At 44.0% G+C, this 18,673-nt stretch overlaps 1 protein-coding gene across 1 annotated transcript in view; it reads right to left on the bottom strand.

Moving 5' to 3' along the window:
- The window catches only part of PAK2 (p21 (RAC1) activated kinase 2), a 42,162-nt gene continuing 23,489 nt past the window's right edge, over positions 1-18,673 (bottom strand). The window contains exons 3-15 of the mRNA XM_033068821.1: positions 15,697-15,797; positions 15,082-15,232; positions 14,477-14,508; positions 14,001-14,108; positions 12,857-12,989; positions 12,357-12,420; positions 11,891-11,939; positions 9,972-10,084; positions 9,692-9,809; positions 7,766-7,865; positions 5,131-5,327; positions 4,330-4,467; positions 1-3,465 (exon numbers count right to left, since the gene is read on the bottom strand). Coding sequence (XP_032924712.1) covers positions 3,379-3,465; positions 4,330-4,467; positions 5,131-5,327; positions 7,766-7,865; positions 9,692-9,809; positions 9,972-10,084; positions 11,891-11,939; positions 12,357-12,420; positions 12,857-12,989; positions 14,001-14,108; positions 14,477-14,508; positions 15,082-15,232; positions 15,697-15,797 — 1,391 coding nt within the window. The 3' untranslated portion in view covers positions 1-3,378. The remainder of the gene's footprint in view (positions 3,466-4,329; positions 4,468-5,130; positions 5,328-7,765; positions 7,866-9,691; positions 9,810-9,971; positions 10,085-11,890; positions 11,940-12,356; positions 12,421-12,856; positions 12,990-14,000; positions 14,109-14,476; positions 14,509-15,081; positions 15,233-15,696; positions 15,798-18,673) is intronic.

Genomic DNA, 18,673 nt, shown 5'->3' with positions numbered 1-18,673 from the left:
GGTTTTTTAAAAGTTTATTTCTAGCCCTGAAAGAACAGTTATTAAACAAAGTCAACAAATACAGTAGTTAATATTGCAGTAACAATTAAATAACATAATGGGATTAAATTACACAAAAGGCAACATTAACATCTGAAGACAGTTAAAAAAATAAAAAGAAAGCTTGCACCTACTTTCATTCCCATCAAGAGCATAAGGAACAGAGGGAAAAACAGACCAGAGAGATTTATTGACTCAATTCCAGCTGGAGAGACCCTTAATCACATTTTTGCTCCCTCCCCACCCCTCTGACAACGGCACCCATCTGCTGAAGCCAAACCTTTGCATCTCCCTGCACAGAGAGCCGGGGGGGAAGGCTCCAATTAGTCTCACTAACCCAAGGCAGGGCGAATCGCTCGTTCCCAGGTTGTTTTTAATAAGAACTCTGGTTTGTTCTGTGATAACAACATCCCAGGAATCTCAGACTCCCTGCACACTCACACCCCACCCACAAGCTGCCAACACTCCACAGGGATTGTGTGCACATCTGATCCCCACTCATGCACAGGAATCCCCACATCTGGATGCAACTCATCCCTTCCCATCCCTTCCTCCAGCTCTGGCTGGTCTCCACCTGCCCCAGTGCCCCAGCAGAGCTCAGAGCCCTGCAGCCACCCCAGGACTCTGCTCTGCTCCCACCAGGGAAAAGAGAAAACCCACACCTTGGAGCTCCTCACCTTGCAGACACCCTCAGAAAAGCGATGCCTGACCCTCCAGACACAAAAACCTTCTCCTGGCTCTCCTGTCCTGCCAGCCCCACCTCTGATCCCCACGGAAAGCTCACCACAGAACAGCTGCTGCATGGGGCCAGGGAGATGCTGGCACCTGAACACTGTCCCAGGTCACACACACAGGCTGGGAACTTGGGATTGGGCCAAGTTTTGTGCATTAGGATGGCTGAATCTTCAGAAATCATCTCCTAAGCAGGCTAAATTGGACAAGTTTTGCAACATATGTTTTAAACCGTTCTCATTTACCAATAAAAGAAAACTAATAAGTTAAAATTACTTATGATTTCTTGTTTTCTATTTAAAAAAGCTAAATTTATCTAGATTGTGCCATTTAAAAAAAAAAAAAAAAGAAGAAAAACAACAAAACAAAAAGAGGCAAGAAAGAAAAGCTCCCAGTTTAACTCTGGCACAAGGAGTTTTACCAAGTCCATTGCCAGCAATGGACAAAGAGGGAACCACTGGTACAACACATTTTTTCCTCAGCCAAGCCTCCTCACTGCTCCATTTGATCAGGGAGCCAGGATACACTCAAACCAGGGTGGTTACAGTGTCCATAGCTCATAATAAACCTTTTTCCAGGCAAATGCACTTGGATTTCCTTACCTGGCATGAGACACTTCCTTGAATTTAAAATTTAAAGCCATAACTGTTCTCACATTTACAGGTAGAGAGATTCATCCCTGTGAGCAGCAGTTCAGATAATTAACCCAACACAGATTTTTACTACCACACAGGAGCAGAACACAAGCTGAACCTGCCCAACAAGGCCCCAGGAGCTGTGAGACCCCAGCCCTGCTCCCCTCCACCATCCCCCCAAACTGCCTCTGCTATCCTGGAAGTTTGTTTTGTCATACCTTGGCTACCAGTCCCCAAAATGTCATTTTCTTTATACAGATACTGAAATTCTCTGAAAATTACTTCTATCCCCTGCCAGCAATGTTTGGAAAAGTGTGCAAAAATTTTTATTCAGGGTCCTCTGTCCACACCCAACCACAGCTCTGTCTGTCCCAGGCCCTGCCCCACTGGGAATGCAATACAATCACACTGAAGTCATGGTTTTTCTTTCACAGACTCATTTGGCACATTGGTACTACTTGGCTCTTCCTTAAACACTTGGGGAGTTGAAATGCACAGACTGTAGCATTGGAAGGGGCACAGGCTCTGCTAAACTCAACCCTGGAACACTCCAAGAACTCATCTGCTCAGGTTGTCACTGTCCTTCAGAAGGAGGCACTTTTTGTGGTGTTGAAGGGTTGACTGCAGCCATCCCGGCTAGCAGGTGACAAGGATCAGAGTGACACCAGCCAGTCCAACAGGCCCCATGATGGTCTGACAGCACTGTTTCCCCTCTGCTTCATCTCACAGCTTTGGCATCTCCAGGTGTTCACCATCACTGCTCAGATCATGTTTCCAAAATCCTGTATCGACAGTGTCCTCAGATCTGGTTATTTGTTCTTCTGGTTTCATTAGTACAAATGGAGCACATACAAAACTGGAAAAAAATAGCTCTAATACTTTAAACTCTGACAACTCCATAGGTTGATGCATTATTTGCTTGGCGGGGGGAGGAGGGGGGAAATTACAACATATACAAAAATGTATTTGATACAAAGAAGGGAAATGTAAAATAAAAAAAGTCAAAGGCACCAGCATAACTTCCAAAGCCCAAGTCAGAGCACAGATACATGTTTGTGAACCACCCACTGCACCAAGCACGTTATCCCTCAAGCTTCTGGCCAGCAAGTCTAACAGGGAAAAAAGAGCAGACAGGAAGACAGCTGGAATTTTTTCTTGCCCTGACTAGAACTGATCATTTGATCATAAATAAAGTATCTGACCCCAACCTACACATCCATAACCCATATCCAAAGACTTGACCGATCATTACAGTTCTACAAAGAGGCCACATTTTTGATTAAAAAAAAAAAAGTCCACAGAGCACAGGCATGAGAAACAGCTGAATACTTCTCTTCCCCCTCTCTCTCTCTCATTCTTCTTTAAAAGTGAAAACCATCTCCATACATTATGATTCCTTAAGTAACCGAGTTGGTGATTCTACAGTACAGCGACAGCTAATCCGAAAAAGAAATGAGGGGCAAGATGTACCTTCACATTTGCCACACCTGCTGTGAATCTGGTCACTGGGAGCTTCCCACAGGGATTGCAGGTAGAGGGGAGGAAGAGGAGAGTCAAAGAGATCAGCAGGTAAAATTAGTACTGCTCTCTGAAAGCTTGAATCTGTCATTCAAGTATTGAAAGTACCCAGAGGGTACAACGGGAGCTGTTACAGCGAAGTCGTTAACACCCCTTAAAGCCCCGGGCACAGCAAGTGGTATTTCTGGGCTGTCTGGGAAACAAAAATCAGAATAAAAAAACCCCACAAAGGCCAGTAATTCAGCCCTCAATTCCTTCTGGACCCCAGACAGGGATCTCTAGAGTTGCCACAATGGATTCTGGGTGTCTTCTGGATGAGAGTTTCTTCCCTTTTGCAGACATTTCCCACCCCCACAAAAACCCCTTCCCTCCCCCCCGAAGTGTAACAATTTCATATATTATAAAGATTTGTAAAATACAAACAACAAAAAAGGAAGAAGGCTGTGGCAGGATGTTAGCGGTTACTCTTCATTGCTTCTTTGGCTGCCAGGATCAGTGGCGTCAAGCTGGACAGAGGTTTGGCCAGTTTCAAGAAGGGATGCTGCCAGGAAGACACAAACACAAGGAATCAGTGAAAGACAGGCTTTCAAAGGTTTGATTTCCAGCAGGATTCATGTTTCCATGGAGCTAGGCAGCAGTGACTCTGCATTTTAAGTGCTGACTTGTGTTTCATGTGTTTCTCCTGATGGTTACAAAGATAAAAAGAACCCAAGCTGGCTGGGATCACATTGCCTTGCCCAATGGAGATTCTCACTGTTTTTGGAAAAGGTGAGAATTGAAGCTGCACTTACCATGAGCAAAACAAAGATCTAAACAAGAAATAATCAGAGAAAGACAAGAAGCAGCAGCTGGCTTTACTGGGAAAGCCTCTACACCATCTGACTCAGAGCTAGTCCTTACTCTCCCCAGGAAAGGCATCAGTGATTCCCTCACTCCTTCACACAAAGCTGCCTACAAGCAGATCTCATTTAACAAACCAGCTTTTTGCAGTGCACAAAACTAAAAGGAGAAATGGTGGCACAATGGCAAGGACACTGCTCCAGCTGCTCAGCTTTCTCTGAGGGGAGAAAGGAAACTTTTCTGATGTCAGACCAGCAGATTATTTTCTCAGGAGTTCTGAGGGGGACATTTGCAAGTGAAGTATGAAAAGCAATGCAAATGCTATCAATGGCCACCTTCTGAAGGGAGTTCCTAAACTGCTGAATGCTTTGGCAGTGGCAGAGTGAAATCACAGATTATGATGGAATAACTTTGGAGTACAGTACAAATCTACAACTGCTCTCACTACAGTTCCCAGGAGAAAACACATTAAAAAAAAGAAAGGGTGCCAGTCTGTGGTGCTGTTCATCACAGGCTGACCTGACTCCGCCTTCTGGACCTCACACTGTGAGAAGTGGAGTCTCACCTGTAGCAATTCTTTGGCTGATCCTCTTTTCTCCACATCCATCTCCAAACATCGGTTCAAGAAATCCCGGAATATTGGGGACAGTTTCTCGGGGTTCTGGAGTTCTGGTGTGCCATTAGTTGCTATCAAATATAAAGCCTGTAAAATGAAGAATAAGGTATAGCCAAAGCCAAGCTTTAAAAGATGCCAAACTGACCTGCCTCATGGCAAGCCCTCTGATGAGAGGCCTCTGAAGCCTAGTTCTCCTCAGCTTCAGAGATTAGAACTGTAAAAATGCCACATGTGTAGGCAGTCATCACCTGCTCTTGCTAGCAGCAAAATAATGTTCAAAATCTTTTGACAACAGATACTGACCTTAGCAAAGAAAATACCAGTTTGTGATACAGCAGCACTTTCTGTAGTATTTTGGGTTTACTTTCCCTAAACTATCACACAAGCCTGAGATCAAAGTCCTGTGTTTCAGTTACAGGCAGGCAAATCTTCCAAGTACCATCACAGAATCCCAGACTGGTTTGGGTTGAAAAGGACCTTAAAGCCCATCTTGTTCCACTCCCTGCCTTGAGCAGGGACACCTTCCACTATCCCAGGTTATTCCAAGCCCTGTCCAACCTGGCCTGGGACACTGCCAGGGATGAAGAGTCAGGGTAAGGTTGACTGCAAATTCAAGACAGCTTTCTTCCTCTGGAGGAATTTTCTTGTACTGCTGAAGCTTGTTGGCTTTTTAATTCCATTTTCTTTTTAATGCAGATGCAATTAATGAACGATTACTGATACAGCTCCAGCAACACCAGGGCTTCTTACCCTCAGGGGGTTCTCGTTGAGGTATGGGGGCTCTCCTTCCACCATCTCAATGGCCATGATGCCCAGGGACCAGATGTCCACTTTGGGGCCGTAGGCTTTGCGTGTGACCACCTCAGGAGCCATCCAGTACGGAGTTCCCACCATGGTGCTGCGCTTGCTCTGCTCGGGGGTGATCTGGGCGCAGAACCCAAAGTCGGCTGCAGGATGACAGAAGATCAAGAGGTTAAAGTGGTGCACCCCAAGAAGTGGTTTTCCTAGAAGATTTCTCTATTGCTACACATACATTTCATTGAGAGGGGTTTGGGGGCAGTTTCTTCTTTCCTCCCCCATTACATTCTCCGTATTAAAAAAGCCAACGTGCAATGAAAATACAAAACCTGAAGGTGCTTAAGCAGGGCAGAATTCCATGGAGTGAAGACAAGGCTTTTATCCTCTGGAAACAAGAATTACCTTGCAGAAGAATGATGTTTTGCCCAGTCCTTCCTTTAAGAGTTCTAGAATGGTAACAGCCAAAATAAGCAATCAGGCAGAACACAGGCAGAGTGCTCTGCATGTGGTGTGTTACACAGCCTGAATTAGAAGAAATCCATCCACAATCCATGGCTTCTGCCCTGCTAAACAGCTACTTGTGCAGCTACTGAGGTCAAAATTTCACAGCACTTTGGCCATCTATACAGGTACTACAGCTGACAGACATGGAAACAAGGCTCCAGGGAAGTGCAGTGCTACCCCAGTCAGCAGCAGGAACCTGGACAAACAAACCTTTCCACAAGGTAACTACCAAAGAGAACAACCACACTCAAGAAAACAAGAAAAGTCACCTATTCCTATAGCCTTCAGGTGCAGCAGCAATGCATGTCCCATCATGTTACTTTATCCAGCTGCAGCACTCCCACTTCCCAGGCATGTAAAGCATCAATAAGAACACAGTTAAGGCAGGAGACAGATATTACTTTATCATTGACACTAAGTTAGAGAAAGAAAGAGAGAGAGGGAGAGAAGAGAGAGAGAAATTTAAATTCCAGGGTGAATTTGGAAGTGTTATGCCAAGCAGTGCTAAGGAAAGAGCCAAGTCATGGAAGTGCCATGTTGCACCAAAACCATTTAACACAGAACTAGCCCACCCTGACAGTCAAAATGCTGCTTTCAAAAAAACCCAAACCTATAGGAGTCACCAAGTTCCTCCTGCACTTTTTGGCCTTATCAAGGTGTCAGAGTCACCTCCCAGCACAGCCCATTTCCATGGTCAGGGAAGAAGCTGCAGTGTGTTCTCCTGAGCTCCCAGCCAGGGCTCCAGCACAAGCCACCAGCACAGAGGAAGAAGACAGGCAGGAATCCAGTCACACCCACCAGGAGCATGTGTAGCTGCAGTGGTGACACCTGTCCTGTCACCAGACTCCCTCAGAGAAGGGGAACAGCTCAAAAAGAAGGTGCAGCTTCTCCCACCTAAAACTTTTGCTAAAGCAATATAATTACCCAGCCCCAGAAGAGCTTGTTAGCACTGATTACACCACCTCTCCTTCATACAGGGAATTTCTGCAGCTGACTCCTGTCTTCTCCTGTGTCTCCTTCCTCCTCATCCTCCCCCAATCTGCTGGGGTGATGATTTTGACTCAGCTGCTAACTCTATCCTTTGGTCACTTTGCTTTGACACCTCTTTTGCAATTTTGATCCTTCTGCAGCCACATCCTCTGCTGTAACCGTCCACTTCTGCTCAGCCTCTGAATCCACAGTTTGTGCACAGACACATCCTTAAAAAAAATTCCCTATGCAAGCAAGCAGTGTATCCAAAAATGCTGGTATGCAAACCAGGTTGCTCAATCTTTCTTCACACTCCATCTCATAAATAAAATGAGACTGCAAACCATCTACAATAGGAATATTGCTGAGACATTTTCATAGCATTTCAAATTCCTACTAAAACCTTTTTACTTCACACCTTTTTGCCTTAATTCTTTGATTGTCATATGTTCTGTACATTCCCACATATAAGAAAGGCAGATAAAGCACCTCTTTCTCAACAGTCCTGACAGCTATCAGTGCTTTCACATCATTTTTATTTACACACACCAGAAAAGGATTTACTGCACGAGCCCATGCATGCATAACCATTACCTGAAACACCAGTAGTTTGTTTTGTCATGATATTAATAAAAGTGTTACACTTCCAGTCCAAGAAAAGGTACAGGGTAAGACTGGACTGCAGTAATGACCAAAAATGCCCAACTTTCTTATTAGTGGCCTTTTCATGAATTAGGGCAAAGCATTAATATCAAGTCCTGGCATCCTAACAAAGCCACTGCAGTTTGCTGCAACTCTGCACTTGCAATCATTCCCATTTTGCTTCACTGTCTGTGCCAGTTACTTCCTATTTACCAACATATTCATGGGGCCACAGGTTTGCTTCAACATCCTTCTGTGCCAACACATTCACAGCCCCAATCTGAGGGCCCTCAGAGTATCAGCACCTGCTGTCTGATACATAGTTTATATCAGAAGTGATTTCTATTACTCACAGCAAATAAAAACCACCTCAAATGTCCCTGCCAATTCTTCTTCTACTGATTTACACACTCCAAGCCAGAGATTCCTGGAAAAGGGAAAACAGAACATGAAACCATTGTCTGCTACTCACTTAATTTAACTGATCCATCCATTCCTAACAGCACATTGTCACTCTTTATGTCCCTGTGGATGACCTGGTTGGCATGGAGGAACTCAAGCGCTTGCAAGCACTGAATAGGAGAGAAAAAACAACATTCAGCATCCAGAAACAGAACTCCTGTACATGAATACAAATTCAAAGCCATGTTCACACCCTCAGCCAGTTCTGAGAGCAAGAACAGAAAGGTATTATTGAAAATAACCAGCAGAGGAAGCTCTTGGGCTAAAAAAAAATACACTCCAGATTTCAGGAGGCCAAAAATCATTTCAGAGTGGAGTTTCCCTATCTTAACAAAAGCACCTTTAAACTTCTTGTCAGATGCTCTCAGAAATCCCTGATGTTAATTCTGGTACATCCAACAGATTCTGCAGTGGAACCAGAAAGCATAAAGTGAGAGTCTTCAGGCTGAGGTCTCACCAAGAGGAACTGGTGAGGCTTCATGTCCAACATCCACACAACTTCTACAGTGAGGGCTGTAAAACATCTTCATTCTGAAAGGCACTAATACTGGTTTGCATTGTTTTCAGATGAAAACCTTTCACACTAAGTTTCTGCCCAAAACCATAATGAAATTTACTTTTGTTATTTGAGAATGAAAGGCAAAAGAACAAAAGCCAGATTTTTCTCTTTCCATCTAAGCAGAACATTTGCCATTTGCAGCTTGGCACAGATGTCCCCACTGAGGGTTTTTTTTTAATCTTGGTTTGCTTTAGCAAAGTGACACTGATTTGCAAAACTAAATGTATCTAAACCACTGGGCAGCAGGGTTTTGATGAAGTACAATAGTTCAGTATTTGATTTCTTCCTCAGAAAAGTTCATTAGTGTCACAGTAAATAGTTACTCTTTTGGTTCTCTGCTTCCAGCTCTGGTTTCTCTGGAAACCATTCCCTGTCCATACACGTTACTGTGTGAGTTTGCTCTCCCTCCCCTCCCTTGGGGTGAGTCACAAAACACTCGTCATGCTGATGGAGTCAGACGGGCTTTTTAAAAGCCTCCTTTTCTCCTGCACAGCAGATAACACAATTCTCCTTCTGCCATGAGAAATTCAAGCCTGAGCTGGATACTGGCACTTGCTCAGGGCAGAAACCACTGATAAGGAGTGATATGGCTGCTTTTAACACTTTTATTTGAAATCTTACTGCAACTTCTAAGGTATTTCAGCTACAACCTTCTGGAGCATTATTTTCCTGAGAAATCCATAAAGCAAGCTTAACTGGCACAGAACTACAGATGCCACATACTATGGGAATGGGATAGTCTGCATTCAGTTCATCTTTATTTTAGTTACTTTATTTAAGTTACTCCTGTTTCAGCAGATCCACTTCCAAACTGTGAGCAACCACCATTCCCCTTCTTCCTTCTGGAAAACACTTCAAAGCTTTCAGTTTTTATTTTTCTCTCCTTTCTACATTACCCATATATGAATATGCAGATTTTTTTTTCTTAGTGCCTCTGAATGTTCTTTGTTGGTCCAAAATAAAATGCCATTCCTTCCAGCTGCTAAACTCCTCTATTGCTCCTCCCTGAACTTTATTCATATTATTCTGTTAATAACAGTCCACATTATTAATATATTTGTTAACACTGCCAGCAGGATGAGGCACCCCAGGTACCAAACCCAGACTTTATTTTCTCCATCACCAAACACTCTCAAGCACTCACCTAAAAACCACTCTATCTCTTTTGTGTTACAACTTGCAAAGCCCCAGTTTTCTGAGTTAACCTAACTTTGTTACTTTCTGCAATTTTAATTTTGATTTCTGCTCATCTCACCATTCATTCTTTACTCAATGGCTTCAGCAGCAATTGTGGCAATCAGTGCTAACTTGAGCATGCCATAGAAATTAGGGGAATAGGGAGCACCTCCAGTCCTCAACCCAGCCCTCCACACTCACCTCTCTGCAGACAGCAGCAATCTGTGCTTCATCCATACATGTCTCTGTGACCACATCTGTTAGAGAGCCTCCAGCCAGATACTCCATCACCACAAATAACTCATCCCCTACGAGGTAACTGCAAAGAGAAAACCAAAAGCATGTCCCTGTGCCATCAGGGTGACAGTACAGCCAGCCTCACCTGCTTCCAAGACCCTTAGGTAAAGGAAGAGCAGGTCTGTGCAAGGGATAACTTCCTGTAACCCTTGGGATGAGCAATCAGCCAGCTGGCTGCATTTACCTGTCCAGGAAGTTGACTATGTTGGGGTTCTTTAGCTCCTTCATTACCAAGATCTCATTAATTATCAGCTCCTTCTTGGGCTGTTTCTGCAAATTGATCTGTTTAATAGCCACCTGAATAGGGCAAAATAAAACAGCAATCTCAAACCTCAGTACCCAAACCTTTCAGTCACTCTTAGTACAGTAACAAGGCAGAAGGAATCCTGTAACAGGATTAAAGGAGTTTAGAACGGTTTGTGGCTGGCGAGTTATTTATCAGCATAAAACTTAGAAGAATCCAGCTTGATCAACACACAACTTTCACTCATGGCCAACATCATCCTCTTGCAGCTGAAAGGATCCACAAACAGTAAGAGAAGCCAGATCAGACAGCAAAGGGCATTCAGAAGACAGAAAGATATTCACTCAATTCCATATTAACAGGTCTGAAGCAGAAGAGAATCCTGTAACAACTCAGAGAGAAAATCTGATCCTTCCAATGTAAGGTGGGGCAATTTGTTCTTTATTCTGATAAAGCAATGTTTGGGTGTAAGGAATGCTGGGAAGGAATTCCTCTCAAAGCCACTAACTCAATGAATTATCCAAGAGGGAAAAGGGAAGATACAGGCCCAACCTCATCCAGGAAACAAGCTAACAAGGACAAGTACTACAGGGTTAACTCCAACACTCTGAGGAAGCAGTTTGGAGATCTGCAAGACAGCCTGGGTTGACTCCAAAACCAAACACAGGAACCAACATAATCCTGCAGAAATGGTTGCTATTATATTGCCAAGGACATTAAAGGAAGAAATTCTTGTCATTCTGCAGCACAGAATGACAAAATAGCTATGACTGATGGTGGAGCAGGTTGCTGAGGGTCCTTGGGAGTTTGGAATGGAGACCTCAATGAGCAGATCTTCCACAACCCCTCCTGAGCTCCCATGCCATGCCAAATCATCCTGCCCGAGAGGGAAAAAATTTCTAATACCTAAATCAAATTTCCCTTCTGGTAATTTTTGTCTGTTCCCTCCTGTCCTCCTGTGTAGCTCTAAGAGGAGTGTTCCTCTTACTGATAAACAAACCTAACTCTATCCTCAGGCATTAAGCAGAGGAAACCTGAGCACTGCATCAAATGCCTGGCAAAGTGCAGAGCAGGTCAAAGAAAGGCCCTGGACTCCCAAATTCACTCTGCAATCAGCAGGAGGACATGAAATACTGCAGAGAGCAATCTAAGAGACACTGAGATGATGGCAAGGCTCATGTTTTATCAAGATGTAGTGATCCACTGCAGGACTGCTGAAAGGGCATTTACTTATCAGTGACCTAAAGAATGCCTACTTGGGGAAATTTAAAGGAAAATTTAGGAAGGAACTTAATTAAAACATTACAAGAAAATTAAGGAAATCTGAAGCTAAACAGAGACAAATAATTCCTACAATTAGAGTCCCAGAAGCCTTCTGGGTTATGTCTCAAGATATGGCCACTGGATGGCAAATATGCAATTATTGCTGGTGCCACCAATTTCACTGAAGAGACCAAGGGATAAAAGCAAAGAGTAGGATATGGAGAACAAATTCTGCCTACAACAGGGCATCATCAAGCTGCTTCCCTAGAGATACAGCCAGTGTCTCCCTAGGGACAGTGGGCAAAGACTAAACAAAATTTTACTTCTGGAAACTAAGACAACAATGCTTGCAATTCTTGAAGGATTACCCATTTTCCAAACTCACTTCTGGAACACCTCACTCCCTCTGCTTTTCACTGGAAAGACAAATCTCTTTTCAGCTGTCATAATCTGATTAGTACAGAAGAAAGCACACTATTACAACTGACTATGACAAACAGATCTGAGAGGTGATAGCAGCCACTAAAGGAAATCACTCAAATCATTCTGGCCACCTACGGAAGAATATTTGAACAAAATGAACAGAGGAATCTCACCTCCTGCCCTGTTGCCACATCAATAGCTGTGAAAACTGTACCTGAAGCCCTGTGAAGAGAAAGAAAAATGTTACAGCAAGTTGCATTTTCCCGAGTAACAAACACACACGTGACCAGCCAAGCCACAAACACAAAATAGTTTCAGTTTTCAGTTCAAAATTTCCACCACTTTGTGATGCCTTCACTGTTTATTCACTTTACTGTTTGCTGCCCCAGAGAGGTTATGGCTGCCCCATCCCTGGAAGTGTCCAAGGCCAGGTTGGATGGGGTTTGGAGCAACCTGGGATAATGGAAGGTGTCCCTGCCCATGGCAGGGAGTGGAACTTTAAGGGATGGCCTCTAGGGTGGGATTCTGTGATTTATCACTGCTGAATGCAGCCAACATCTCTGTCTGGTGTGAGGCAGAGAACAGAACCCTGCTGCTAACACTGGCCCACTGGGAATAAGAGTTGTGGTCAATACTTACCCCTGCCCAATTTTTTCATATCTGGTGTATTTTTTCTTGGGATCTCCTATGCTTACAATAGTGCCTGAAAGAAAAGAAACAACCAAAAAGTCAGTTCTATCCCACTGCTCCTCAACAGCAGGGCTGGCCTGGCCAAGACAGGCCCAAGACTGGGTCAGCAACAGCCAAAGCTGCAGGGGAACATTAACACAGTGAAAAATCATCATCAGGATGGTTATGGGACAAGCAACAGCAGGAACTGCTTTGTGTTACTATGGTTTGATTGAAGTTCAGTTGTGACACTGATGTGCATGTATGATATAAACCCAACTGTGAGCTATCCTTGTTTTCCACCCCAGAGAGCTCCAAGCATTACAAACCACCCGAACTGGGGCAGATTTGGGACACAAAGCTGGACGTGAAGCTACCCAAGCACTGCACACAAAACAAGTGTGAGGGCAAACTCTAACATTCCTCCCCCAGCTCTAAAGCCTTTGTTTATCTGAAATGAAGGCACCTACGTAGTTTTTCCATGATATCTTCATCTGACATCTTGGTTTTCTTTTTCTGCTTATCCCCCGCTTTGGAGGCGCTGTCGGCACAGGAGTCGCCGGCCGGGGCAGGGATGGGGTCAATGACAGAGCGGGTGTAAATCTGTAAGGGAGACCAGAGACCTGAGCACCTGCCCTGCCACCAGTGCCCTCCAGCTGGAACCCAGCACAGCTCTGAAAAGATCCCCAAGCATCATTTTGTAGCAGGTATGAGGCAGAAATTAGACCGAGACACGTTAAAGCTCCATAAAACAAGATGCTGGTGACATTACTGACTCTGAAAGAGATCCAGGCACCTTCTGCACAGAAAAGATGCCAGGTGATTCCACAGTGGGTATCTCAGTTTTTTATCTGCTTATTCTTTATAATCCATACTCGTTTACAGAGCAGAAACCACCATTAGTGGTTCTCACTCACAGCAAGATTAGTCACTAATAGTAAATTAGTGGTTCTCACTAGTAGTGAGATCAACTTCTACTAAGAGCTAAAGGAAAAAGATGCTTGACTGCCATGAAAAAAAGGATGAGATTCTCAAATATTTCCCAGTTGTCCCCACTTTAAGGGTTTTTAAAGGGATTTAGTTTCCTGGAGCTTTATTTAATTTCCTCCTGAGCTGTTCAAAGATATACACAGTTACTCCAGAAATATCCAGCTGTGGACTTCTCACCTTTTATATGTCTAAATCCCAAGAAAGGGAAATTACAAAGCAATATCTCTAGACAAATAAACTAACTCAAATTTGCACCCCCAGAAAAAGTGGGCAACAGAGGGGCAAAATGTTCTTTTGGTTACCACAGCCAAAAGAAGGAGCTGGGTAAGTGGGGTCCCTGGCACACCATTACTAAGGTGTGCAGATGAGGGCTACCCAAAAATGGACAAATTTCAATGATCTGGGAGGTCTTTTCCAACCTAAATGATCCTATGAGTCTATTAACTACAGGACTTCTAATCCAACTAATATTCAGAAATTACGTATTTTCTTAGCAAATTCAAAAACCAGAACTTTTCTCTAAAAACTTACAAGCAGCTTATTGCCCAAATAAAACATTTCCCTAAAAAGCAGAAGTTGTGCAATGCTGAGAAAGGCAGGTCTGTCACTTTTCCAGCTGCTCACCGATTTTGTGTGATCTGGCCTTGGAGCAATCACAGGAGGAGGAGCCTCTTCATCATCCTCATCATCATCTGCCACAGCTGTTGATGGCTCTGAACCTTTGGCATTGGTCTACATTTTTACCCAAGTTTAAAAAAAAAGACAGAAACAAATTGTCTTTGCCACAGTATTAAAGACTACACATTTTTTTTCTTCACATTAAGAAAAAATAATTCTTACTGATGTCAAAATAAAATAACTTCAACCCCTCAGTCTATCCTTTAGTTACTACATTTAATTATGAGACACAAACACTGTTGCTGCAGTGAAATATGTGAATGACCACCCAAATTTATGCTTCTATGCCTCAAAAAAAATCCTAATTTTTATACTTTTAATTTTTATACAGTTTAACACTTCAAGATTCAGGATATACCAAGTCCAGAAGACCTGAACTTGTATGCACCACAGAATAGCCAAAAAGCAGTGAACACACTCACCGTCGGCGTTCCTGAAGGGAAACCATCTTTTTCTAAACAGAACAAATAGCAGAATATATAAAACCATCAGAAAAAAATGTAATAAAAAGTGAACTTGGTCAAGTACAAGGTAAGAATCTTACAAAGCCTTATTAGTAAGTTACTTTCAGAAAGAATTTGGAAGAAAAACTGTAAAATTGCATTGGTTTGTAGGGCAGTCTTTCTCTCAGCCCCCCAACACAGATCCCCGTGTAGGAGTCACAAATTATTCTGTATCACTGATGTCACCAGCTGGTGACATCAAGTTCAGACAGCTGTGAGGAGCAAGGCCTCCAGCACAAAACCAGTTCATCCCAGTCCCAGAGCCCCAGCTTGATAAACACAGCCCATTCAAGCTCACTTTGGCTGCTATTCTCAATGATCCAGTTCCCTTTCTTCCCCTCTCCACTTAAAACAGGAAATTAACTGCACAACACCAGTTTCCAGGCAGTTTTAAATCTTTGTATATTTGTGCCTCATTGAGATGCACCTTGATTTTAGCACTTGAATGTGATTTATCACTCTGACATAGAGGAAAACTCTACTCCAAACACCCAATTCCAGTGTATTGCACACTTAGCTCTCACCTGGAGCAGAAAAACTCAGGTATTTCTGTTTTGCTGTGTCTTTGGAGTCGTAGAATTTCAGCACATCTAGTACCGCCTGGGGGTTCTTCTTCTGTTCTAGCTTGGTGATATTTGAGGTCTGAAGCAACCGAGCCCATTGTTCTGGCATTCCCTGAAAAAACAGAGGATTTTAAGCATCCTTTTTGTATTTTCAAGGTTTTTAAAAAGCAAAACAAATGTCTTCCCTCTATAAAAGTGTAACATGCACAGCCTTAAGCACACAAGCAAGGAGGATGGGGAGCCAAGGGTGAAAACACAGATCATAGGACACAGCTCCTCCAGGTATGCTGGGCCAGAGGTGAGGAGTGGGAACACAGAAACACTCTACAGATCCAGTGCTACCCACTGAAGAGGGTTTGTCAGGGAGGGCTCTCCCAGGTGACACTAAGCATCAGATGTGACACTGGCACTTCAGAAGCACTAACAGGTCACAGTGTGCTCTACAAACACACAGGAAAAACAATTCTTTCATAGAAACAAAGCCTGACTTGCACTTTATTCTAAAGTTCTGCCTTGGCTTCACTGCAGCACTGACCCTTGCTGGTTCCTGAGCTGCCCCAAGGCAGGAATACTCACAGTGAACTCTCCAGTAACAGCATCAAAGCCAACGTGGATGGTGTGTTCAAAGTCTGATGGTGGGGAAATTTCTGGCCTTTCCTTTTCCTTCTTCTTGCTTCCTGAAAAAGACATCCAAAGATCTCAATGTTAGAAAAAAATTCTTCCCTGTGAGGGTGCTGAGGCCCTGGCACAGTTGCCCAGAGAAGCTGTGGCTGCCCCATCCCTGGAAGTGCCCAAGGCCAGGTTGGATGGACTTGGAACAATCTGGGCTAGTGGGAAGTGTCCCTGCCCATGGCAGGGGTGGCACTGGATGGGCTTTAAGGTCCCTTTCAACCCAAACCATGCTGGGATTCTGTGATTCCAAGAACCTTGTTCCATTCAAATAATCTATACTATGGTAGCAAGAAAATAAGAGATTAAGAGCACCAGAGTGCCTTGTTGAGCCCATGAAATCTAAATATATTAAATGTTTACAATTCAAAAAAGGACATTTTAATATAGATTAAGAACAGCAGAAAAGACAACTTCAGTTCAACCTCAAGTTCACCCTAAAGACACTCAAAACTCAGTTGCCTCACTGCTTCAATTCAAGGTAATTAATGCAAACTAGGACTTCCTGCGATAAAGATAAGAGTTTATAGCCTCAGAGCAATTACCTAATTTAAATTAAAAGGGGCAGAAAGCATAATAAGTACCAGAAGCAAGAACAAATAATTAGAAGGAGCATGTGCACAACCCAACCTAGATTCAACTGAATTTATAAGATATTTTCTAACACCTGGGGCTTTGGATTTTTGTTTGTTTGTTTTGGGAGTTTTCAGTGGGTGGCTCAGGGTGGGGCAGTTGTTTTTTGTTTTTTTTTTTTTAATTTCTGCTCTGTTTCTAAATTCACCTTCAAAATCCTCTTGTTTCTGTAGGGAAAAAGCAGGTAAAGCAGCATTCTCTTCATTATGACACAGGCAGCAGTGATGGTGCTGCTCAGAGCCAGGAATGCATCTGAAATCCCCTCACGCTGGCGGGAAGGGAAGGACAGGCAGCGAGGACAATAATCCCAAATGAAAAGCCATGTGGGCTGCCTCCAGCTGAACAATGCCGTGGAAAGACACGGCTCTTATAAACAGGATATCTTTAATATGGCTGCACAGGGCAGAGCCAAAAAGCAAATGGGCTGTCAGATGTTTCATTAACAGCGCTCAGGCACAGCACAGGAGAAACTGGCTGCTGTGAAAACCAAGGAAAGCACCGTTTCTGCCCATTTTTTTGCAGTTTTTTATGTGGAAGCAAGGGGGAACATGTATAGCTAGATAGACAGATATAAAAAGTTTATATCCTCCTGTTTAGGAGCACTTGACACTCAGTGAACGAGAGCTGGTGCTCAAGCCCTGCAGCATGTGCTGGGTAAATAAACCCACTCCTTCCAAAAATACACAGATCCCACGAGTAGACAAGGCAAGGAGACTAAAAGCCATGGCTCTGCCCACAGGAACAGCAGAGCAGCACTTCAAACAAACAGCCCCAGCCATAGGCAAGCCCAGTGAGTCATGTGCTGGCAGGACATCCTCGAGCTCTGCTCTGAACAAGGCCATGGAGAGGCCACGCTGCTCCTGGCCCTGGCTCAGCAGTGAAATGGGAATCCCTTCAGTGCAGGGCAACGCTCCTTCCAAACTGCACAATGACAAGGGTGAGCCCCAAAGAGCAAAGTCTGTGAGGAGAACATGAGAAGCTACTACAGGTTGGTGGCAGCACCCCAAGAGAGACTCCAGCCCTCTGAGGCTGCTGAATTTGGCAGATCTGGGTGCTGTCAGCTCAGTGCAGTGCTCTGTGTCTGGAGCAGGTTCTGCCTTAGCCCTTCAGTCCTGCAGAAATGGGTGCTTTACCATTTTATTATGGTAAATAATACAATTTGGCCCTGCAGAGACAGCAGCATAGCCCTCTTGTTCCCAAGAGGGGAAGACACACAGGTCCTTTGGAAGTATTGGGGGAGCTGGACAAAGGCTCTAAGAATCACACAGGTCCTTTGCAAGGATTTGGGAGCTGGACAAAGGCTCTAAGAATCACACAGGTTCCTTTGCAAGGATTTGGGAGCTGGACAAAGGCTCTGTAGATTAAGAAAGTGCCTAAAATACAAGCAGACTCATTCCCCAAGTGAAGCCACAGGCACTCAGCAAGGTGTCAGCCTCGGTACCTCCCAGGGCAAACCCATCCTCAGGCTGCCCTCACTTCCCACCAACCAAATTCCACACCCAAGGCAAGAAACACAGCTGTTTCCCAACAGCTGGAGGTAGCAGGCAGCTGACTCCAGATGTGCACCTGGAGTTGCTGAGCTCCAGCTGAAACCACACCAAAATGTGCCCCCGAGCACGTGACACACAGGATCTGGGTGCTGCCCTCAGCACCTCCTTCTATCCTTTCTGCTCAAAGACAAACATTTCTGGGTTTAGGGGACTATTTTAAAGCTTTCCAAAACCACAGAGAGGTTCCTCTGACTTCAGAAGTCAGGCCAAGAAAATTCATGGCAATAAAGTACTCTAGTAAGAAGATGACTATCACTTCATTTATCCTAAACAATGGAACCAGGGGGAAAAAACCTTCCATGACTGGTGATTAAATAATCCCTTCAAACCCTTATGATTATTTCAGCACAGAACTAGCTCAGACTTGGGACAGAAACTGTGTAATTGCTAAACTTCTTCATCTGCAAGTCCCCCAAAGCACAAGAACCTCCCCAGAGAGGATCCAGGAGCAGATGAGGCTGGCCAGGAGGGACCTTGCAAAATCATATGGACAGAGATGTGTAGACAAAGCCAAACAACATTCCTGGGTAATGGCAAGGACTTTTTCATTTTCTGAAAAGGAAAACTGAACATTTTTGTAGTGATTTGTTAACTTACACTCTGCCTGGAGACATTTTTTCCATGACAAAACTTCTACCCCAGGCTGACAGATTATTTTGCACTAGTCACAATGTATTTTTTAAATCTGAGCAAGAAGTTAG

Source organism: Catharus ustulatus, chromosome 10 (genome assembly GCF_009819885.2).
Source record: "Catharus ustulatus isolate bCatUst1 chromosome 10, bCatUst1.pri.v2, whole genome shotgun sequence".
NCBI classification, from domain to species: Eukaryota; Metazoa; Chordata; class Aves; order Passeriformes; family Turdidae; genus Catharus; species Catharus ustulatus.
Note: the sequence above shows the minus strand (reverse complement) of the source record. Positions and strands in the feature narration are given on the sequence as shown.